The sequence below is a fragment of the Sapajus apella genome, unplaced genomic scaffold, assembly GCF_009761245.1.
Source record: "Sapajus apella isolate SASKATOON/1434 unplaced genomic scaffold, GSC_monkey_1.0 scaffold42, whole genome shotgun sequence".
Classification (NCBI taxonomy): Eukaryota; Metazoa; Chordata; class Mammalia; order Primates; family Cebidae; genus Sapajus; species Sapajus apella.
In genome coordinates, this window is record NW_022436982.1 from 15,065,523 (window position 1) to 15,090,325 (window position 24,803).

General features: G+C 37.4%; 1 protein-coding gene across 1 annotated transcript in view; it reads right to left on the reverse strand.

The window, feature by feature from the left end:
- The window catches only part of ADAMTSL1 (ADAMTS like 1), a 423,754-nt gene that overhangs the window by 241,563 nt on the left and 157,388 nt on the right, over positions 1-24,803 (reverse strand). Inside the window, 4 exon segments of the mRNA XM_032300230.1 lie at positions 6,800-6,938; positions 10,815-10,926; positions 20,701-20,858; positions 24,066-24,140. Of these exon segments, the coding sequence (XP_032156121.1) occupies positions 6,800-6,938; positions 10,815-10,926; positions 20,701-20,858; positions 24,066-24,140 (484 nt within the window).

Here is a 24,803-nt window from a genome sequence, read left to right on the forward strand (position 1 = left end):
CTTAAGAATTACACAAATAATTACACTTTAAAAAACTTTAAAATGTACTACAAGAAGTGATATTATTATTAGGGATGATCTGGCTTTGTAGAAAATTGAATTTCCAAGATAATTGAGTTATAGTTGATTATGTGATTGTCTGATGAGCGGTGTATGTATAAGCATGGGAAGGACATGATCATCCATTCTAAGAAGCACCCTAACTTTGCTTCATTTATCTCGTTATGAATAATGCATGAATGTGGAAATGAGATTTTACGGGTATTTTTTTTCTTATTGTTTACTCATTAGCTGCACAAAATAGTATACTTAAATGAGGTTGATCAAAAGGTAAGAAGTTACTTTTCTAAGTAATTTACTTACTGGAGTAAAACTAAAAGACCTTCGTAATTAAGAAAACATTTCATTATACTGTGATTGCTAAATAAGTTAACCATTTTCTTATCCTTACACTCAGCTTTTTTTGGAGACATGCCTGGCATAAATCCCACGTAAATTAAATGGCAATGTCTTATAGCTGGCAAAGCAGAGGTTATCAGACACTTGTTAACTGAGACTTCAGGAGCTGCCAATTATCTTAATTTCTTGTGATCATTATATTTTAAAAATCTGATAAATGTGATTTACTCTCCAGATCATATTTTCCTAGGACTTATAGCTCCTGTTGCTAAAACAACAGAGAACTATCTTTCTTTTTTCGAGACAGAGTCTCGCTCTGTTGCCAGGCGCCAGGCGCCAGGCTGCAGTGCAGTGGTGCGATCTCGGCTCACTGCAACCTCCACCTCCCTGGTTCAAGCAATTCTCCTGCCTCTGCCTCCTGAGTAGCTGGGACTACAGACATGCGCTATGACCCATATACAATTCTAGAGTTCCCTCTTTTCCTTTCATGGGTGAGAAAGCCGACTTCTGGAGAGCTTAGGAGTTTCTCTGGGCTAACAGCAATATCATCAAAACCATGATCTTAGTCATTACAGCTGCTGCAGCTAACATTTATTAAGTGCTTATCATGAGTCAGGCACTCTGCTAAGCTCTTTAAGTGTATTATGTCATGTATTCCTCATGACAACTTTAAGAGGTAAGTATGGTTATTATCCTCACTTCACAGGATGAAAAATCTGAAGCTTAGTGGGAATAAGGAATTTGCCAAAGGCTACTCAACTAGTAAGCGACAGAGCCAGGGTCTCAAGCCAGGACGTTTCATGCCAAAGCTCCCACTCCTAAACATCAGGTTATACTGGCATTGACTAGTTGGTCATCAAGTTAGTGTGACAATCAGGTTTTTCACATGCCTACCACACATACTACTTGTTCTGATGCAGAGTATTTCTTTGTAGTTGCATTAAAATTTAATTCTGAGACTTTTTTGATTCCTGGCCAGAGATAATTTATGCAATTTACTGTGAAACTAAGTGGAGATGGACAAAAAAAAAAAAGTCCACTCGAACTTGCCAAGAATTGCTGCTTGGGGTATACAAGTTTGGGCATTTGCTTAGGACTGCTGCTCTGAATTCTTTGAGGGAAGGGGGAATCTGGATGCAGTTTCAGCTAGAAACAGATTTGTTTGCTGACTGTGGCCATGACAGTGTGATGAGTGAGACCTTTTTTCACTTGTCCACCTCTTGCCAATTTAAGCCCCCTTCATTACTGCCTTGGAGGGCAAACTAAAGGTCTGTGCCAAAAAAAAAAAAAAAAAGAATCTGCAAAGGTGGTTCTCTGATTGTCTCACAAAGAGTAACCTGCACAATTTCCTCCAGACGGTCTTAACTGTCTTACCGTCTCACAGACTAAGCTATGTAAGGATAAATATTGCACATTTTACATCTAAAACTGCTTTGAAAACATCAAGGTGTTTATCATCTGAATTCATACCATGGCTTTTTAGTTGTTGCTGAACCACAGAGTTATACTTTGAGGCTTTCTGGCCACATGATGGACCTGACCTTTCACCCAAGAGGTAAAAATGCCACACATCACTGCATAAATTCCAAAAAAATTTCCCCTGGTGTAAGACAGAAGCTATGATTATAGCATGGTAGGCGTAAGAGAGGATTTTGCATTTGACTAGATTCTAAATGTCTTAGTCACATGGGAGAACACACAGAACATACTGTTAAATGTACGAAGCAGAAAACAAACATGCTGATCCCTGACATGCAGGAGGAGTATATCTCTGGGTCTCTGGGAAGGCCCGTTGGGACTACCAGTAGAACATGTAATATACTGTGTACAGAACATATGATGGGCTTAGTGATGTCATAGCTCTAAGCCACTAATGAAAATCCTTATTAATTTTAGCTAAAAGTCATTAAAGCTTTATACTTTACTTTCTCTTCGCTTCCCTTATAAGGATTAGGTTTTGGCTCCCTGTTTGAGACCACTTTTGGCCAGGAAACAAAGTGTTTTAATATTTCAGGAAAATGACTGTGCAAATGACACCAGCAAAGAGCAACAAAGCCCTCTTGGGATGAAACTGCTGGGCAGCCAGCAAGGCTCAATTGTTGGTCTTATAGTCCAGTGGACTGAAATTCCTGCCTCAGTGCATGGTCGAATTACTATGTGTCATGGATATTCAGGCTTGCTTATAAAAGAATGAAAACCAAGAATGCCAAATTATTCAATTCCAAGTATCTACTGTATAAAGTATGATCTCAATTATGTTATGAGTTATAGACAAGGCTGGAAAGAAATCCAGCAAAAGCATTAACAGAGGTTATCTGCGGGCACTGGGGATTATTAGTGAATTTCACTGTTTTCATTATAGTCTTTTATCAACATTTCTAAGTTAGCATTTAGGATCAGCAAAAAAGCCATGAAAACATAAAAATTATTTTGAAGAGTATAGGCAAGATATCAACAATCTCTTCAGTCTCAAGAACTACTAGATGAATTAATCGACCACGATGGAAGCCAGTGGATGTTGTCAGTGAGTATAAGAAAGAAGAACAAAAAATGAGATGGGAAAGCAAAGAAAGAAGATGGTGGGAACAGAAGGAAAAGAAAATAAGAACCGAAAAATAGATGTGTGGAGTGAGATATTCTTGAGACCCCTCCATGCCACTCCCTGTATTGATTTGAAAAAATTCCTAGAAGTTGTTCATGTATTTAAAAAGCTGTTGTAAACTTCCCGAAACTAAAATAATGACTGATATTTACAGTCATGGAGTTTGAAGTTGGAAGGGGCCGTGGACACAATCACATGCAGTGACTTAGAAACATCCTGGTCATTGGGAGGTTTTACATTGTGTAAAAGACCAAAACATATAGACCCAATGCTGATGATATTTATGGTTCTAGTTGATTAGTTCAAATGTATGTTTACTTATTATAAAGCAAAATAATGAGAATAAGGAAGATAGTTTGGTAAACACAATGAGTGGTTATCAGGGATTATGGCTACTGGTGGCCGTATCTAGTTTATTTCTTCTTTGTTTTGGTATTAGATATGTAGTAATGAGAAAACTCTTATTATCACAGAGTGTGTTTGGTAATGAAAAGTGTTTTTACGGCTTACCTTGCAATCTTAGGATACTTATGTTTTCAACTAGACATAACCGAGGAACTTAATGATGAAGGCAAAAGCATTTACTTTGGTCGTACAACACTTATGCAATTGTTACAGGTTTATTTAAACAACTGTGGAACAACAGGTTCTGTGGGCACATTTTGAAAGCCACTAATTTAACAACAAATGGCCCTTTCTTCCAGGATTTCTTCGGTGAGAAAACAGAAGCCCAGAAGGGTGAATTAATAAATATAAGGTAATAGACTTAATTATTTGATGTGGTGTTTGCTGTCAATGGTACTTGCAAGCTTTGATAGGGAATAAAGTAGGCTATCTAACTGGGACTTTGCTTTAAGAAAATTTACTTTTTATATTTTATTTTTTTCCTTCCCTTTTCTTACAAGGGACTTTACTTGTAAATGCTATAATAGGTAAAAATCCTAGTGTGATTCAGGAAAACTGAATAAATATCTCAGGGGCTAGATATAATACATCTCTTTTGAAATTAAAAATATGTGACTTTATACCAAGAATGTTGGTTTTACCTTTTGGGAATTTCTAAATTTGGACGCAAAGGTGTTGTTGAATGTCAACTGTTCACTCTTGATTTTACCATTAGATCATGAAGTCTGGGTGAGAGAACAGCTCCCTGAGAGTTTGATTCTACGATGTCTGATGGAAGAGCAGATCTATTTTACAGAGTCTCTTCTATTTACTTTTCTTAGATGATGACTCCTCATTTTCTCTTAGAATTCAGAAGAGTTGCTTTGCATACTCTTAGGTATGCAAAAGAGTTCAGTGCATTTCATGGTAATTCCTGAAGTATCTTAACCTCAGAGTAGCATACTTACATTTTCTGAAGCAGCTAGCCCTTAGACCTTTCCTACTGCTCAGTTTTGTCTAATTACTTCTTCAATAAAAAAATCAGCTTTGTCTAATTACTTCTTCAATAAAAAATCAGCTTCCTGACATTTGCCTCTTATTTTTTCTTTTTCCTTTTCTCACTTATCTTTCTTCGTGTGTTTTTTTAAATAGCCACCTGTCCCAACATTTATTCATGTGCTGTATTAAATGTTTAAAAATAACACAGGACATAGAAAAGGCATAAATTGCACAGGCAGACTTCTTTTATTGTAGCATGGCCTTTTGCTTGGGGTAATAAGAAATAGGCCAAAAATGTTTCTCCAACAGACAAGAGTGGGTAAAAGCCAGAGGCCAGAAAGAATGAGTAAAGTCTTCTAACTGTAAACACTTCCTTCAAATTGTTAACAAAACGCTTTTGCTTCACACAACTCCCTTCCATGGCCATCTTTTAACTGGTGATTTTTTTCTTAGTGGAAAAAAGCTTTATAAAGTTGTGGGAACTGAAGCTCTAATTTCTCCTAGAAATACACGTACAAATTTTCATGGAAATGCGTAAAAGACTTTCAAGGTCTCTCTAGGGCTGACTTGACCTCTCTGAATTAGGATAACTATGCCTTTCCACACTGGTCTTCTTATTACAGGTATGCATAAAAAAGGGTAAGTAGAATAATTTTAAAATGAAATCAAATTGCATGGGTTATAACTGTCTTGGCTAAAAAACTTCAAACTCTTAAGATTTCCAAAATAAAGAAATCCAACCACAATTTCAACACCTTATTCAGTTTTTATATTGTATCCAATTTTTAATATATAATTTTCTGGTGTAATATGATGCTAAATTAAACTTTGCCAAATTTTACACTTATAAAATATCTATTCTTTTTGTTCCTTTAATGAAAACCTGTTATTCTGAGTTCACTTTTATGAGGTAGGTAATATGGTTCCTATGAATTAATTAATAACAGTAATTTCATATCACATGTAGAACTTAGCATTCATAAATATAAATATAGAAGAGTACAGAAACATACTCCTTAAGGAATTAATGGCAGAAAACAAAAACTAAAATTGCATTGCTTATAACCTTAAAATAGAATGATTTACATCAACATTGCCCAAGTCATATTTTAATGAGTTGAAGCTTTTTTTTTATGCATACATAATTAGCATACTATGATTTTTAAAAAATAACATTGAGGTGTTTCTCAAAAATCCAAGGAGTTTGAAAATGAATCTTTATCATTTGGTATTCATGACTGCTTTTGTAGGGGGAGGCTTTTCTTACATTTTCTCTTATAAGTTGCAGATGAATAAGTTACTTTATACTAAAGAGAATCACCAGCAAGTGTTGTGATTGCAAAGGCAAACGTTACACCCATGAAAAGATTCTTGACCTGAACTTCCATGACTACTCATCACCTGAGATATTTCATTCATCAGGCAGATGACCCTGCAAATAATCTGAGGGCTAACTGTGGTTTCCAAAAAGCAAATAATCATGTGTGAAAGTGTCAAGTGCCTATTTAAAGCTTCTAATTTAAAAGACCTTTTGAGAATCTGATTACTCAGAATAAGTTCTGCTTTCTCTTTAGCAAAGACTGAGTGTGTTCAAAGGCAGTAGAACTCTTCTAAGGTTGGTTTTGACTCTATGTAATCAGTGTGGACAGGCTAGAAGGGATCAGTTGTAGCCCTGAAATATGGTCTGCTCTGCTCATGTCCCTGATCAGGAACAGAGATAAAATGGAAAAAATCCTGAGAATGTTGTGCCATCACATTGGTCGAGAACATTGGCTGGCCATGGTGGCTCATGCCTATAATTCCAGCACTTTGGGAGGCCAAGGAAGGTGGATTGACTGAGGTCAGGAGTTTGAGACCAGCCTGACCAACGTGGTGAAACCCCATCTCTACTAAATACACAAAAAATTAGCCAAGCGTGGTGGCAGGCACCTGTAATCCCAGCTACTCGGGGGGCTGAGGCAGGAGAATCGCTTCAGCCAGAAGGTGGAGATTGCAGTGAGCCAAGACTACACCACTGCACTCCAGCCTGGGTGACAGAGGGAGACTCCATCTCAAAAATAAAACAAAACAAAAACAAACAAGCAAAAAGAACGTTGAATGGTCCATTGGCCTGGACCTTGCTAAGAAAAGAAACAAGGAAGCAGGATGAAAGGAAATCAGAAGAGAGAATGATTCTGAAGAGCACGTCACCTGCTGCTTTATAAAAGCAAAGTCTATAGACTCTGAGATGGCCTTGCATAACAGCAAGAGCAAGGAGCATGGGTACTAAAAACACATGATTAGAAAGGGACAGTGGACAGCAACACTTATTTATGTGTAATTTCATTTTATTTTTAATTAAAACATTTCATTTTAAGAAACTTATTTGGAACTTGAGTTATGTTTATGACAAATGAACTAGTAAATTTGACTGACCTGGCTGGACAAGGATCCAAGTTGCACTCCTGAAGCTTGGGTTTGGGTTTGATGTTCTCTGGATAATAGTGACAGTATTGGTCAGCAACCACGCGGTTGCTCCTCAGATCGTAGCACTCAGCCGATGTCAGCTGGTAACCTGTAGTATCAAACCATCCAGGCAATTTTAAATGTACATGCCAATGCAATATATTTCTTTATGCATTTTGGCCAGCTCACATCAATGGAAATTATTCCCCAATGCCTCAGTCATTTCCAGGAAAAAAGGCACATAATTGGAAGGCTCATTAATTTTTGCAGACCTCAAGTACTGTGCTTTTCTCAAGTAATCCTCTCAAATCTTAATAATTAAATAATAATAAGGCTTGAATTGTATAAAAGCTCAGCCAGATAATAAGACTCTGTGGTAAGAACTGTTCTTTTTGTTACTTTTGTATAATCCAATCATATAATGCAGAATCCTCTATCCAAAAAAGACCATCAGTATTTACCCACCATCTTATACAAGAATGCTCAATTGTCTCCTTAGTACCTGGGGCACAAGGGAGAATAAACTCCCAAACAAATAAATAAAATAAATCCCACATTGCTCCCCTTGCACGTGGGGGACCAGCACAGAATAAGGTCCCACTGACAATAAATAACACCTGAAAACATTATTTTTACCCAAATTCAACCTGAGTGGGTTGAGTTGAATAAATGGACCATTGATATTCCAACAATAGACATCATGAATCCTGTTTCCCTGCAGAATTCATAAAAATACCTCCCCATTACTGTTCCATTTTTGTTACATTCAAAATTTTCTGTCATTTTCTTTTAAAAGTCTCTTGCCAACATTTCTTAGCCTCCACCCATAAATTGTCACTGTTTAAAGAAGCCTCTCTTAAAAAAAAGTATTGTTGAGTAATAGTTAACTCTCTTCATATGTTTTATCTTTCCTACCTGCCTTTTTATTGTCATGTGGATTTCTGATAGGGTGGTAATCAAGATTTAGATTCTTGGAGTGAAAAATAAATGTACATAGAGACTTTTAAAAAATTAGGCTGTTTGTATCATTCTTACCCTAATCAATCTGCCAATACATTATCCCTAGCAGGTGGGTTGAGTGCAGTTATTGCTAAATATATATTAGGAAGCAAGATCTAAATCATTAAGGGGCTTGCAAAAGATTTTAGGAAATCAGAAGGATGTTTATGAGCCAGATTGCCAGGTTTAAGGCTGTGTTCTCAGACCACCCACAAAAATTAATTGTTCATTAAAGACCCTAAAAGAAGAGCCTTTTAAAATTTGACTATAAAGATGAAAAGCATGAAACGTAATGAAAGCAATGCATAAGAACACTTTTACTACCTAATATTTGTTTTATAAAAAAATCAAGTAGCAAAATGACATTTTAAATAAGTAAATGTATTTTCACTTTTCAATTAAATTGTACTCTAAAAGCATCTAATTTTATAACAGGCTAATCATTTTATAATTTTTCAGATAATAATTTCTACCCAGGGACATAATTTATCACATAGTAAAACACCGGAACAACAGAAGTAAATTATTAATCTGAGATGATTATTTTTCAAAATCAAAATTTGTCAGCTAAGTCTGTTGCTTCAAGGCTGTTACTGCGTGTATAAAATGAAAGGCTACAGCAAAAAGGAAGCAAATAACCCAAATCATCAGATAATCATGTTTTCTAAGGTGTTACAGGTATTTGGAGTAGGAATTTTTGCTTAGAAAAATGTCCAACCAGCTGAATCTGGAACCAGAAACAGAGAAGAGAACTTAGAGATTATTTCTTCACTAATTTTCAAACCGGAAACTTCAGCAAATTTCAATATAGAGCAGAAGGAAGGCTGAGTTCCATACCCCTTACATTTCCACTCAGAGCAGTCTTCCTTTTATCCTGGCTTCGTAAGATTTGAAACCCAGAAACATCTGAAAGCCACTGACAGTTCTGCTTCTTCATTTTGAGGTGAGGAAAATGAGGCCCAAAGAAGTAAGATACATGTGAATCTAACATCAATGTCTTTATTACATAATAAACTGTTATCAAGGTTGCTGACATTATACGCTAATAGCAGCTCTATGTGTGCATATAATTGAATTGCTGTTTCTCACAAAGCATGGTTTTCATTTTTTAAAAAGAAAAAAAAAATCCCTTACGTTCTTTCCTTGAAACTATTTCCCATGCTAGTCATTAGTAAATATATCAAAATAATATATTCCCATGGAACATCAAAGCAATTGAAAGTTCATTTTTAAACAAACCAATTTTTTTTTTTTTTTTTGAGACAGAGTCTTGCTCTGTCACCCAAGCTGGAGTGCAGTGGTGCGATTTCAGCTTACCGCAACTTCCGCCTCCTGGTTTCAAGTGATTGTCAAGCCTCAGCCTCCTGAGTAGCTGGGATTACAGGCTCACATCACCATACACCATACTCCGCTAATTTTTGTATTTTTAGTAGAGACGGTGTTTTGCCATGTTGGCCAGGCTAGTCTCGAACTCCTGGCCTCAAGCCATCCTTCTGCCTTGGCCTCCCAAAGTGCTGGGATTACAGGTGTGAGCCTGCGCACCTTCCCAAAGTGCTGAGATTACTGGTATGAGCCAGCTAAACAATTGTCTATTCATGAGAGATAGAACTAGAAACATTCTATTGAAATGCTTAAAATGTTGAAGCGACAGTTTTTTATCAACTGAGTAAAAGTACTTCATGGCACTTCTACTGACTTCTTTTATGCTAAAATTCAACCTCGCTCCATAGAACCACATTTTTCAGTGGTTTGTTTACATTGTGTAGGTGGAAAAAAACATAGGTAAAGATGAATTACATCATACAATGTTCTCCAAAAATTTATGGGTAATCATTTGCCTACATTTTCAGGTACCATCTTCTTATATCTTGTCAAGTTAATCTGGTGATGCTTATGTGGATTAGCTATTTAAAGTCAGCCAATTAACTGGCTTCCATAAAACTAGAGCTGGAATTTACTTAATGTGCTAATTTTCAAAAGAATAGACATGCAAGTTTATATCTATTGCATTAGAAAAACTTAGAAAAATGTTAATCCACAAATACTGACTCAGTTGGCAATGAATCTAAAATATTCACACACTGGTTGTTATCCTTCTGGAAAGAATTTGGTAATGTGTGCCAATAGCCACAAAAATTCTGAAATTCCGTGATCTAACAATCTCACTCCTGAGTATTTATACCAAGAAAATCATTTGAAAGGAGAAAAATACCTAGGTATTAAGTTATTCATTGTATTATACAAGTATAAAAGTTAAATAAACTAAATGATCTACTGCAGGGAAATATCTAAATAAATTATTGGGAAATCATTTAGTGCAAACATGATGCAAACACTATAATTATGATGAGCAGAAAATGGGGGAAAAAACCTTTTCTAGTAACACAAAATGCTGTTCACGTTACAAATATGATAGAGCAGAGGCAGGGAGTTGATTTCATGACTTTTCAGGAGAGATGCATTTTAATGAATAAATAAAGCAAATGACATTTCCTTTAACGCATGGATGATGGGGTGGAGTTGAAAAATAATTGAGCCTAAGCCTATAATGCAGAGATTTTTTTTCCCCCCTGGTAACAAACTATTTTCTGTAATTAAGTAAGCCTGATAAACACTCTTTAAGTGATTGCTGAATAGGTGACTTTACCTCAACCAGAGGAGACGTTTATATAAGTGAATGGACCTGCCTGCTCCAGGACCAAACTGTTGCCAAATTAGGATATTTCTACTTCTGGCCTTCTACAAAATCAAGGAAAGAAGTAAAGACTGTTTCCTCTAATGGGATTCTACAGACAAAAATGTCTTCAGCATCTTGGCGGAGGCATTTGCCTTACAGGAGGGCTGCGAGATTCCGCCCTGTTCTGAAGAAAGCACCCGGCCCATCACAACGCAAAATTTCTTCCACGCTGAAGTTACTCTATTCCTATAATACCCAAGAAATTCCTCACACAAGCCAACAGTTTCTAGACTAAGTGAACACCATTACCTCCTCCACAGGTTGCTGAGCAAGGAAAGAAATCCGTCTCCCTCCATCGGTGGATGATGGGTTGATAGAAGATGAACTGGACTGCGCTGTCGGCGGCGCCCGAGTTACGAATCTGCGGGAGCCAACAGAAAAGTACAGGAAGTAACGTGACGGTGGGGTGCTTTCCGGTCCCTTGCAGCTTTGAGCAAGAGCGCGTGGTACTGCGGATGGTTTTAGGCTGTGTGAGGGACTGCTTCGGGGGAGAAGTGGCAACGGCAGTCTCAGGTATCCTACCATTTTACCGCTGAACCGCCCTTGCATGGCCTTCGCTCTCACTTTCTTCTCAGTTCTGTTGCCACAGAACAGGGATAGCAATATCTCAGTGTGCGATTTCACTATCATCTTCTGATGATATTCCCTTCCCCTCCTTTATTTCCAACCTCTTTGGTATAATAGATAAATTATGTGGATTTTTAAATGTAGATTCAGAAATAGACAATTTGTTCTAAGAAAATTATACACTGCGGAAAATAAAAGATACTGGTTTTGGCAAAGAAAAAAGAAGAGTTGAAGAATTAAATAGCACTTCCCGTTCAGAGACATATATTGGGCTTCTGGTCAATTTAGTGATTCACATATTTGAGTGTGCAAAGTTACCAACCAGACACTTGCTAAAATGCAAATTCCTGGGCCCATGCCCAGAGATCTAGGTAATTCAAATGTTGACAGTTTAAGAATCAAACTGAAAAACACCAATTTATATTGTACAAGCAATTACTTAAAAACAATTTATTTACTTTTAAATAAAACTGGTGCTTCTGTTTACAATAGCAAAGACCAACCCAAATGCCCATCGATGATAGACTGGACAAGGAAAATGTGGCACATATACACCATGGAATATTATGCAGCCATAAAAAAATGAGTTCGTGTCCTTTGTAGGGACTTGGATGAATCTGGGAATCATCATCCTCAGCAGACTGACACAAGAACAAAAAATCAAACACTGCATGTTCTCACTCATAGGTGGGTGTCGAACAATGAGAACACATGGACACAGGGAGGGGAGTATCACACACCAGGGTCTGTTGTGGGGTGGGACTATGGGAGGGACTGTGGGAGGGTGGGGAGGTCGGGGAGATATAACATGGGGAGAAATGCCAGATATAGGTTACCGGGGGATGGAGGCAGCAAACCACCTTGCCGTGTATGTACCTATGCAACAATCCTACATCATCTGCACATGTACCCCAGAACCTAAAGTACAATAAAACAACAACAATAAACAAACAAAAAAAACTGGTGCTTAGCAGAAAGTACAACTTTTTTGTATTCTTATTTTTTTTTTTTAAGCAGGGGACATGTGAAACAAGAAGTCCTTAATGGTTCTTAAGAGTACAAGGTTGAGAAAACATACTCAAAATGAACAGAAGTGCCTTATGTCAACAATGTCATGAAGACAGAACGATACAACATTTAGACTGTTGGGCAAGGTTTGTACTATTTATTATAAGGAGGTTCTAAGGACAATTGAGAGGATTACTTCTTACTCTGCATTACAACAATTACTAAGTATCAGAGTCCAACTGAACCACCCGCCCTAAGTCTTAGTTAAGTGTTTTTAAGTCTTACATTTTCTTAATTGCTCATAATCTAGGATAAATTGATAGATTTGGTCTTCAGATTATTATAAAGATAGCCCTATTTCTGTGCTACTTAATTTAACAAGTGGATTAAACATCTAGGATGCAGGGGGAAAATAAGAATATTGAAGAAATAGGGCCAAGGAAAACTGATGGATGCTAAACTCTACATCAGTTTTTGAAGTTTAGATGGGAATATGGAAATGTTTCTCACAAAGCCTGAGAGAGATGGAAAGAAGGCAGAGACCAAACCTACAGAATGTCTCATATTACCCTGGGATTTTGAACCTTGTGGAGGTTTCACGTATTTTCTAATTAGAATAAACAGTGATACCATTCCCTACTTTAAAACAAAAACAGCTGAAGTAATAGTGTCTTTAATAAAAAAAAAAAAAAAAAGGGCACTGCCTATGGATTTCTATTTCTCATTTCTGTGTGTCAGATACAAGGGTACCTAATTGCTTGCTTAGGGATGTAGTCTTAATCAAATTCCTTGGAAAGTTATTATTATTTTTTTTTAGCTCGCAAAAGCCTCTAGCTCTCTTGGGATGTGTGGTTATCACACTGGAAAGCTTTCAGAAAAGAACTCTCATTTAAACACAAGATTCATGAAAAAATAGAAGACAAGAGCATTTGTTTAGACTCAAAGAGACGACAGTTTTTGTTTGTCTACTTTGCTTTTTTTGTTTGTTTTTGTTTGTTCGTTTTTGCGCATGTTCTTTTTGGAATGCTAACCTGAATCCTGGGAAGTAAGGGAAAAAATTGTAGCTTCTTACAGCCAAAGTGAAGAGGATAAAACTCGAGAAACCCTGTTCTAGAAACCTCCAGTCTGACACATTTTGTGTAGGGAGCTAAACACATCTGGTGTATGTAATTTTGACCTCCTTATGTTAATAAAAAAGAGTGTTTGAACCAAGTTCTTCTTCCTATAATCACAATGTTTCAACATAATGATTTCGCTCACTAACAGTAAAAGACAAAAACTTTTCCATACAGTAGACTGCACTGTCATGATAGAGCTGGAGGGCCATGAAAATGTGTGTGTGGGGTGATGGTTGAGCTTTAAGTCCATGTAAAATAAAGGAATCAAGGAGAAATTATAAACGCATGAAGACATCGTTAGGCACACAAAGGCTTTTCTAGATAAAGCACTATGAAAACACCTTTTCCTTTTTCATTGGGAAAAGGCTGTGAGCTTTGGGATTTTCCTTAAGTTTCTTTCTCTTACTGATGTAGAAACCGTTGCTTCAGATGGGCCAGCAAGCGGGCTGGCAGTCACAGGTCCCCCCCAACCTGCCTTAGCTGTTCAGTCGCTGCTCTGATGTGGACAGGCAGGTAAAAGGAAGCCACAGGTGAGCCACTACTGTGCACCTCTGAGCTGGCATCCGCAGTGTCATAGGACTTGTTCACACTGCTCTCAGGGCGACAGGGATGTCATGACTTTGGAGAGCTCGGAAATTGTGAATATACATCAGTATGTCTGCTAGGGAGACAATAACATGCAAAACTGATAAATCTGTTTATTAAACGTGTCAGTCCAAAAGACTTAGTTTTGGGCTGTTCTGGTAGTTAACAGTGACACTGTCAATGCAGGAACTGCTGTTAAGACTACTTTAAAATGCTTTTGTTATGGGCTTGCAAAGATATACAATAATAATATCTTCCTTATAGCAGTTATAGATCTATAAATACCTAATTTTAAAATAATTATTATCGTATCATCTTTCTCCTTCATATTCTGTAAACTCCATGAAGGCAGGTACATTTATCCTGCTCATCACTCTTCAGCATCATCTACAATGTCTGGCACTAGTAGGTATCCAAACAATGGCTGAATAAATGAATGCATGAATGAACAAACAATTGAATTATATACCTTTCAGTTACTTTTGGAATTTCAAACTATTATTTGTGATAAATTCTTTGATGAGTCATTACCTTTTTATATACATCTGCCAGCAGTTTCCTTGAAGATGTTGCTGATCACTTGATTTTATCATCAAATGGTAAAATTCAAAAAGGAAACTATTACAAAACAATGTTTATCCAAGAGCACTTTTTTTTTTTTTGAGAGGGAGTGTCGCCCAGGCTGGAGTGCAGTGGTGCGATCTCGGCGCACTGCAACCTCCGCCGCTTGGGATTCAAGCGATTCTTTTTTTTTTTTTTTTTTTTTGACAGAGCCTCACTCTGTTGCCAGGCACCAGGCTGGAGTGCAGTGGCACCATCTTGGCTCACTGCAACCTCTGCCTCCTGGGTTCACGTAATTCTCCTGCCTCAGCCTCCCGAGTAGCTAGGACTACAGGTGCACCACCACACCCAGCTAATTTTTGTATTTTTAGTAGAGACAGGGTTTCACCATGTTGGCCAGGATGGTCTTGATCTCTTGACCTCGTGATCCTCCCGCCTCGGCCTCCCAAAGTGCTGGGATTACAGGCGTGAGCCACTGCGCCCAGCCTCCTCAAGTGATTCTCTTGCCTCAACCTCCTGAGTATCTGGGATTACAGGTACCCACCACCATGCCTGGCTAATTTTTTATATTTTTAATAGAGACAGGGTTTTTCCATGTTGGCCAGGTAGGTCTCAAACTCCTGGCCTCAGGTGATCCACCCACCTCAGCCTCGCAAAGTGTTGGGATTACAGACATAAGCCACCACGCCTAGCCCCAAGAGTACCTTCTACCCTCCTTGGAAGGCTGTCTTTTTAGGCAGGATAGTACAGTGAAGGGGGCTTGCCAAAATGCTACTTACTATGCAACAGAGGCAGTCATCTCGTTGTTTAAAATACCTGATAATTTTTTTCAGTTTTTTTAAATGCCTTTATATATGTACAAATTATACACAACTTAATTTCAACACTCTTGTCTTCAAATATGTGTAGGAATCCCAATCCCTAGGATCTATATTTAGTTAGAATCCCCCTTTCTACATCTCTTTAGCTTTCTTTTAATTTCTGTGATATATTTTTTGATTATGTAAATAAAAACATATATGTAAACAAAAGCCATAATAGTACTATTACTCACAGATAACAAGCCTGATAATTTTAAGAGTTGGAAATGCTAAGATTAGGCATTAACAGATTAAAAGTAATTTTAAAAAATGTTAGTACCCAACTTTACCTTTACACTTTTTGTAGAGTTTTCTAGTCTTTCTAGAACTCCAGACCTCCATATTAGAAAATAGTGCAGTTCAGCCCATAGGCTCCTAGCTCAGATTTTTTTTTTTTCTTTTTAATAGAGATGAGGTCTTACTAAATTGCCCAGGCTAGTCTCAAACTCCTGGTCTCAAGCAATCCTGCCTCAGCTCCCTGGAGTTCTGGATTCTAGGCATGAGCCACTGTGCTCAGCCTACCCAGCTCAGGGTTATGATTAATGCTGCCCACAGCCCTTGAGTAGGGCAGTAGATCAGAGATGCTTCTCTGGAAACAACAGGTATAATGTTGTCTAAAGAACAAAGATGGTGGCAAAGATTTGACAAGAAGGAGATGCTAAGTGGCAAAGCAGACTACAGCCTACTTGAGGACTGTCCCAGTGGTCAGATGGGGAAGAGGGAGGACAGGAAACCAGTGACCAGAGCCGAGCTTGGTTTGGAGGTGGTAGGGAGTGAGGCAGGATTGGGCAGGAATCTGCAACTCTCAGGAGTGAAAGAAAGATGAGGAACCAGTTCTCTGTCCCTGCATCCTAAACCTCGCTGTGTGATTGGCAAAACAATGTGTGAAATCCAATGAGAAATGCAGTATATTCTAATTAGCTCAGTTCTAAACTCTTGGCATCAGTCAGCAAAAGAGGCATATTTATTGGCAGAGTCACTCCCTGTAAAAGTTGGGTAGGAAAATGAACCACCACTTACTTTTCACTTATTTTCTTTCCTGCAGTTGACTTAAACTTTTTCTCTCAAGAACACATGGCATAGGACAATGGTTTTCCCTTTAATGAGCATGGGTTGGCTGAAATGGGGAGGTTGTCTAGAAACAGGCTGGGTGTCAGGGCGAAACCAACCTGGGATCAAACGTTTACCAAAGCTCAGCTTCCAGTAGATAAAGGAATTGATTAGAGATGCTCCTCAACTTACAGTGGGGTTATATCCCAATAAACCCATCATAAGTTGAAAATGTTATAAGTTGAAAATGCATTTAATACATCTCACCTACCAAACAACCCAGCTTCTCCACATCTACCTTAAATGTGCTTAGAATACCTGTGCTGGGCTACAGTTGGGCTTTCTTCTGTTTCATTGGTCTATGTGTCTGGTTTTAGACTGGTACCATGTTGTTTTGATTATTACATCAAACTAAAAAGCTTCTGCACAGCAAAGGAAACAATCAACAGAGTGAAGAGACAATCTAGAGAATGGAAAAAAAATTTGCAAATCACACACGTGATAAGGGGTTAACATCCAAAATATATAAGAACCTCAAACAACTCAATAGCAAGAAAAAAATCTGATTGAAAGATGAACAAAGGATCTGAATAGATTTTTCTCAAAAGAGGGCAAACAAATGGTCAACAGGTATATTTAAAAATGCTCAACATCATTAATCATCAGGGAAAGGCAACAAATACTATAATATCTATCACCTTACACCTGATAGAATTTCTGTAATCAAAAAGACTAAAGATAAGTGTTGGCAAGGATGTAGAGAAAAGGAACCCCTTGGATACTATGGGTAAGAATGTAAATTGATTCAGCCATTGTATAAAATAGTATAAACATTTCTTTAAAAAATTTGAAAAATAGAACTACCATATGATACAGCAATCTCATTCCTTGATATATATTCAAAAGAAATGAAATCAGTATGTTGAAGAGATATCTGCACTCTCATGTTCCATGTAGCACTAGTACAATAGCCAAGATGTGAAATCAACCTAGGTGTTCATCAACAGATAAACAAAATGTAGTATATATGCACAATGGAATACTATTCAGCCTTAAAAAAGAAGAAAAACCTGTCATTTGACAATGTGGATGAACCTGGAGAACATTACGTTAAATGAAATAAACTAGGCCCAGAAGGACAAATACTGCGTGATATTAATAATACTTCTATGTCCAATCTAAAACAATTGACCTAATAGAAACACAGAGTAGAATGCTGGCTGCTGAGGGGTCGGGGTGGGTGTGAATTGTGGGGGAAATGTTGGTCGAAGGATATAAAACTTCAGTTAGGAGGAATAATTTCAAGAGATCTACCTACAACATGGTGGCTACAGTTAATAACAATGTATTGCATTTGTGGAAATTGCCAAGAGATAGATTTTAAGTGTCTTCCACGTAAGAAACTGATAAATATGTGAAGCGATACGTAAGTTAATTAGCTCAGTTCAGCTGTTCCACAAAGTATGCATGTTTGAAAACATGTTGGATATGATGAATATGTACAATTTTTACTTGTCAATTAAAAATTAATAAACAATAAAAGAGAACTTATTTCAATTAGACTGTTTTAAAAGACATGCCCACATCTCAAAAATAAAACTTTGCCATGCCTTTTAAAAAAAATCTTCAAAAAGCTGTTGCACAGCTCTCTGTGAAGACACATACTCATGGCCTCTACGTAAGCACCACACTGATGGCTTTCTGCTATATGTTTGGTTTATTTCACTTTCTGAATCACCTGACCATACCACCAGATCACCAGAGTAATGACCTTATCTCAAGGATGATGCTATTTTGCTGATTGTGAAGATGGACTTCAGTGTTTATAATAATGTTTATCAGGGTGAAATTGTTTTGAGACTTGGGGACGTGGCCATTTATATCCATAAAGAGGATTTGATTAATCAACTGTATATATGTATTATATACATAATGCAAAAGAGACTATACTTTGAATGCTACTGAAAGTTTAGTTCATGTGATATGTATAACTGTAACACATCATGAAAAATGATAACTAATCAATAGTAATATCTTATTTTTGGCTATTTCCCTGAGGAAAATTAGGGAAGAGAAAGTTGTTTCATTATGAAGTACTAGGAAAAAAGATAATTTTCTTATTTTTTTCTAAATATTATTAAATTACCTGGCTCATTTTAAAGTTTAAGCAAATTAACTTTAAGAATTACATAATCTATCTTAGAATAACTTTACATTTATTTGATTCCCAGTATTTTCTAATGAAGCATCGAAGATAAAGATATGTACTCTTAGAAGCAACACAGACTATTAAAAGCATTCTGGACCAAAAGTAAAGAGATGTGATTTTTACTCCTGGCTTCCCATCATTGTGAACTCAGGAAAGTCACTCAGCTCTCCTGAAGCAAAGTGTCCTTGTGGGTGTAATAGAGATGTCAGCATCTGCTCTACTTAAACAATTGATGTGTGGCAAAAATTCTTTATTCATCCAGCACTTGTTAGTGCTTATTAGGTTCTTCTTACGGAGATAGGAAGACAAATACAATTCAGGTCTTCCCTCAAGGAATACAGAGGTGGGGAGATATAGATAGAAATTTGGGGTAGAATCACAGAATATTCCTAGAAGGAGGTCTTCAAGGAAAAATAAGAGGCAGTGAAGAGAATGGAAGATGACAAGATAAGAGCACTCCAGGTAGAAGGCACAGCATCATGCAAAGGTAATGGGTTATGAGACTATAAGGTGCTGGGGGACCTGCCCATCATTCAGGGCTGAAACAAAAGGGGAAAAGTCAAAGGTGAGGTTGGAAAGGTGGGCACAATCAAGCTCAGCGAGAATAACAGATGCTGCGCTATGGATCTAACCTAGAGGCAATGAATGATGGTGAGGGGTTATGAAAGATTAGAAAAAGGGGATTTACAAAATGCACTCTGAAGGTAATATAGGCAATGAAATCAGAGGCTGGGAAATCAGAGTCCATGGTACTAGTTCAGATAAGAAAATGTACAGGCCTGCACTAACAGTAGGAGAAGGAGAAGGATGGAGAAGAAAGACCAATCTTGAGACACAGTTTGGATGAAGTCTGACTGGTGGCATATAGAAGGGAAAAACAGGGTGAATCAAAGGTTTCTGACTTATCTGGGTAGACAGTGTATTTGCAAGATTTAAAAAATAAAGATGATAAAGTAGGTTTCTGAGGCTAGACAAGTTTAACTTAGGCGTGTCAGGCTGGTGTCTCTGGGTTATCCAAGTGGTGAGGTGCAGAAGGCAACTGGACAGATGTAACACACTTGACAATGATGTGAGCTGTTCCAATGTGATATTGCTTGAATCCAGTTCTATAATTTCAGCATGTGCATTAACTCTGACAAGGCCACTAGGGAAATTACTATAGTATATATGTTCTATTTAATGGTACTCCAGGGGCTTCAAAGAATAAAGACATCTTTCACTTCTTTACTGGATTTTCTCGCTTAACGGAAATCATTTAACTACCTACAGCATCATTTCTATCGTGAGCTACCTCTGATGGCTTGTAGCTTCTTGCTCACGTTCATGTGGCTGGCGTCTGGACTGGATTAAAAAGAACTACCATGCAGATGGAAACGGAGGACAGTATTCTGGAACCTTTCTCCCTCCAACCTCACTGCCTATCGCGTTTTCTTAGATGCACTCTTACTTCCAGCTGCCATGGGGCTATCAAGCTTTAGCTTAAATCAAATGTCCTCTGGCTCCAGGTCCCATGATGAAAAATTTATGGAGTCCTGGATACATTACAAGTTTTACAGCTTTACAGCTGAAATCCTTCAGGTCCTCCTGACCTACTGAAGGAAAAAATATGTTTTATTTTATTGTGATTCCCAAATGTTCTTCTAGTGTGTGCATTTTTCCAGCAGAACGTGCACGTTGCTTCCAGCAATGTGTTTTGTATTACCTTGAAGAGTAGGGAGGCCCTGATAGAAGGAAACAACTTAGTTTTCTTGCCAGTACAAAAGAAAACAGAACTTGCCATTGGAAGCATGATGAGTTGACCAAGTCTGTGGATCATCGGTCTGTATTTCTCTTTTACTGAAGATAGCCTATATAAGCTGACAACTGTATCTTAACTCTTTTAAAAACAATCTGTAGCCACCAACTTATGACACATTGGCTTCTTAGGTGGGGTTATTTTATTATTACATAATATTTTATTAATCATATAGTAAAGATTTCCTATGACCTTAAAATATCATATGTTCTCATAAAGTCCAGGATGCAGCTAGCTCAACACCCTCAGATTAAACATTTCCTGGGTAACACACAGGCTTTCCAAACATATGTCAGAACCTAAAGTCTCTCTCTGCTCAGGAAATTATAAGTAACATCAGTTTGGATGTGGCTTGCAAAGGAGGTGTCTAAATTGGGCTCACCTTGATAATGAAATCTGCTGTAAGTGGTCCAGCCATTCTCAGTATTTCTTTATCTGGAAATTTCTGGAAGTCCACACTAGAATTGTCAACAAGAAAAGTTCCTGTGGAGCTGAGACTGTTTTCACCTTTAGCCCCCTGGAGGCTTTTGGTTTCCAGATCTGCATAATCAAACACATGAAGATGAGAGAAAGATGTTCTTGGGGCAACCACAGGCAAGCACATTCATGCAGCAACGTTTAGAGGTAGGTAAGGGGGACATCCTTCTTTATATAGCTGACAAAATTGAAATTGTGATATCAACAAAATTTACAGGCACTGCTGAGTCACATAGGAATTTACGCTGCAAATGAAATTATTTTAAAACTCATTAGCCAAGCATTCAAGGGTCCCTGTCAGAAAAAAATCTTTGACTCGCCAGATGACCTTATTTACTGCAACCCTATTCCTCTGACTAAACCAGTTCTCATACGTATCTTTTTGACTTCAGTCTTGAAGGCCCTCAGCCTAGGATACCCTCCAGATTTCTTTTTGCTCTAGAAGACTCAGGTGCATCTCTGAGTTACTTCAGTACCTATATGACTTTATATTCATGCATTAACCTGTGTTTACTTATACTTTCTGGTTACTTACGGCACTGGTGCTATTGTGCAAAATGAAGAAACAATAGTGACTTAAGAACAGGAGCTGTCATTTTCAGTATCCTCTCTTTTTAAAATCCATTTTGACACAATTCGGCTTTATGCACATATAGAGTATTTTGTAAGTGCTTAAGATAGAAAAAAAAAAACCCTTTATTTCTGGAGCATTCACATCCAGATTTGGCCAATGACAAAGCCTATGAAGCATGTTTTGTGGTAGAAAATCAGAGCATGCTGGGGATGATGGTAATTATGACGTGTGATTCAGAGAAGACTAAGTTCTCATGTGACTGAGGGGTGATTTAGAACAACTGTCTGTTGTGTTGCATGAAGAAAGGTAGATGGACTAAGGCAAATGGTTTCTAAAACTTGACAAGAACGTTTGGTTTCAGCAGAGATACTTCAGCAGAAAAATGTAGTGCTTGGGTGGGGTTCTGGGTTAAAACAATTTTAAGGTCTCTGAAGGTACTCAAGTACTAAAGCTATCTGTATTACATTGTTGTAGAGGTGGTCTGCTTGTAGTTGTCTACTGCAGGGAATACCAACATCTGGAAAATCTTGGTGTTCAATGAAATGCCCAGTGACTCTCAGATAAAGTCTGTCGAACGCTTTTTCCAGAGTAGGCCAGGCTTCCCTCCCCTACCTCAGTGCAGAGGAGATCCCACTGAAGAATATAGGGCACATCAAGGGAATACCGGAGTGAGGAAATCACAGTTGTTATCATCAAGGGAAAGCAACTGCCCTGAATTTCCTTCCTCCAGCCTTTATTCCTCAAACTTCCCCACCGGCAGTTGTAGAACCCTTTCTAGAACATGAATTAACTTAGTTTTAGAAAAATCCTGCAGGTGTAGGCCTGATCTGAGCATCTGCTTCCATTTTATCAAGAGACTTGCAGCTGTCCTAATTAAAGATTAAAGATTAACCATGGGGGTAGACTAGATCGCCTCATCTTATTCTGGTTTGGTCCAAAATATTTAAGGTTGGTTTCATACTGTACCAGCTTCTGGGAGTGAAGGGCAAAAGAACTGCAAGAGAAACAGGGTATCCTTACCCCCACATTCATTTTGCTGAATTGTACATCAAATACAAGAAAAAGAACACACAAGAAAAAATGATTTAGCTGTACATATGCTACCAGCAGTACGTTTGTTGGGACAGAAAAGCAGATTCCAGTTTTGCTTTCATCAAATCCTTAGGATAATTAAATCAAACAAGGCCAATTCTTCAGCTTCTTTGTGATCACATAATTAGGAAATCTAGGAGACCAACACATTTATAAAAATAAATTTATCTCTTAAATCTATTCCTATGGGTTCTTTCTTCTGCAATGAAGAGTCAGTCCCCCACTGGTGATAATCTTGGCCTGAATATTTTATTTCAGTATCCATCACTGCTCACAAAAGTACTGTTATTGAGTGGGGTTGTTACATCAGAAGTGAGCCCTCTCCAATTCTCAAATGGGGAATAATGAATCATTTGAATGGTAATAATACACCTACATATGTTATCTTTTGACATGTGAATACTATATTTTACAGGGCTGTTCAGGATTAGAAAAAAACTTGAATCCATAGAAGGTGACTTATCAGCATTTTTTGGTTTTGCCTGAACTGTACCTCACTTATTCCTTTACTTCACATGACCTTTCAAATCCCACCTCTTCCATTAAATGTGTTTATTTTTATTTTTAGAAACACTAAAGTAGGCTCTATTGACTTTTATGAGCTTCAATTTGTCTTCCTCGTGTTTGCCTTTTTAGCATGATTTCATTCATAATCCCATTGGTAAAAAGTGATGCTTGCTATCTAAATTTGGTTTCACAAGCATTTGCGTGAGAGGGTAGAAAGGACAGATGATAGATGGCTTTGTGGAAAACCAGGAACAATCACAGTCGAGGAGATCAGAAATGCTCAAGGAACCAACTGTAGTGAAGCCTTCAGTGGAACTGAATTTTACAGAAAATGCTACCATATCATCTCCCATCCTTTTCTTTGTTTATAGCCTATAATTTTCTTCTTGTAATTTATGGGTCTATATCTAAACAACACTAAATAATAAGAAAGAGGTGGCTCTGTACTGCTGTCTTGGCATGACTGAAGATCAATTCTTGCACAAACCCTGGAGGTGCCCTGCGGCCATTTGATCTTTGGGGTTATGATAACCATTCAGTCCTGAATCCCAGTGGCTATCTTTAAGATATGAGGGCCTGGATTTTCTTTAATGCATGGGATGCTTAATTTTACCATGATGGTTTTCTTTAAATGATACAGTGTTAAGGTTGTTCGGTGTTTCCCTGTTCCTCTGGATCGATGAAGTAATGAAACATGAGAGTAGGTAAAAAAAGAGAAAGAATGAAGGAGAGAGAGGGAGGGCTAGAAAGAAAAAAGAAGAGGGAAGCCAAAAAAAAAAAGATTGAGATTGGAAAGGAAGAAGAGAGAGAATGAGATCTAATAATCCCAAGAACATGAACATGTGCTTAACCCATGAACAACCCTTTGGGAGCATCTATTTTGTGTTTCTCAGGATAACTGTGGTTAGAGATAATTACCACAGAGGTTTCTGCCATCTCATCAGGCAGCTAAAAGATAAACAGAAGCACTCAAAATATCATATTATGATAGAGTAGAAAGATTTATATTATTGTGTTTTAATCTTTTCTGGGAACACAAAATAAATAATAATGACGACAATTCCCAATCCCCAAAGGAAAACAACAGAGTTACTTACACAAGTGATCAGGACCTTTTAAGACAAGGCGAATATGTCTGCTTCCATAGGGAATTGCAACCACAGTATCATCCACTAGAGAGAAACAAAGCAAAGTTCCAAAAGCATGTCACTTGACACAAGATTATTGATTGCCTTCTAAATAAAGGCACTGACTTACATACCTTTAAAAATGACAGTTTTTTAAGTGTTTGAAATGTGAAGGCCAATATTTAGAAATCAACATTTCCAAATTTCCTCAAACTAAAATATGACAAAGATGCTAGTTACTAGTTAATTCCTGGAGGATTTGGCCTTTTTAAAAAATAGGAATTTTAATATATTGAAAAACTGATTTATAAGTTTTCACTTTTGATTTTAAATCTGGTCTTATATGATCAGAAACACTTGTGTTGAATTAAAACATAAAAATAAATTCTAATGTTCAAAGGATGAATTTATTATATCAAAATCTGGACTTCTCTCCAGCAGAGTATAGGATGAGTAGAACAGATAAGAGGAGGGGAAGATATACTTGCACTTTCTGAACACTCCAGGGGTGGAAATCATGCCTTCTAATTCTTAAATATCCTTCACAATATCTATCCCTAATACTATATGTAGTGAGTACCCCATAAATGTTTCTTAACATTTCTCTACACACACTCTATTTTAAAATATTTTTTAAAAATTGACTGAACCACAGATCACTTTATAATGGATTTCTTTTCACTCCATTTATAAATTGAGCTTAAATGT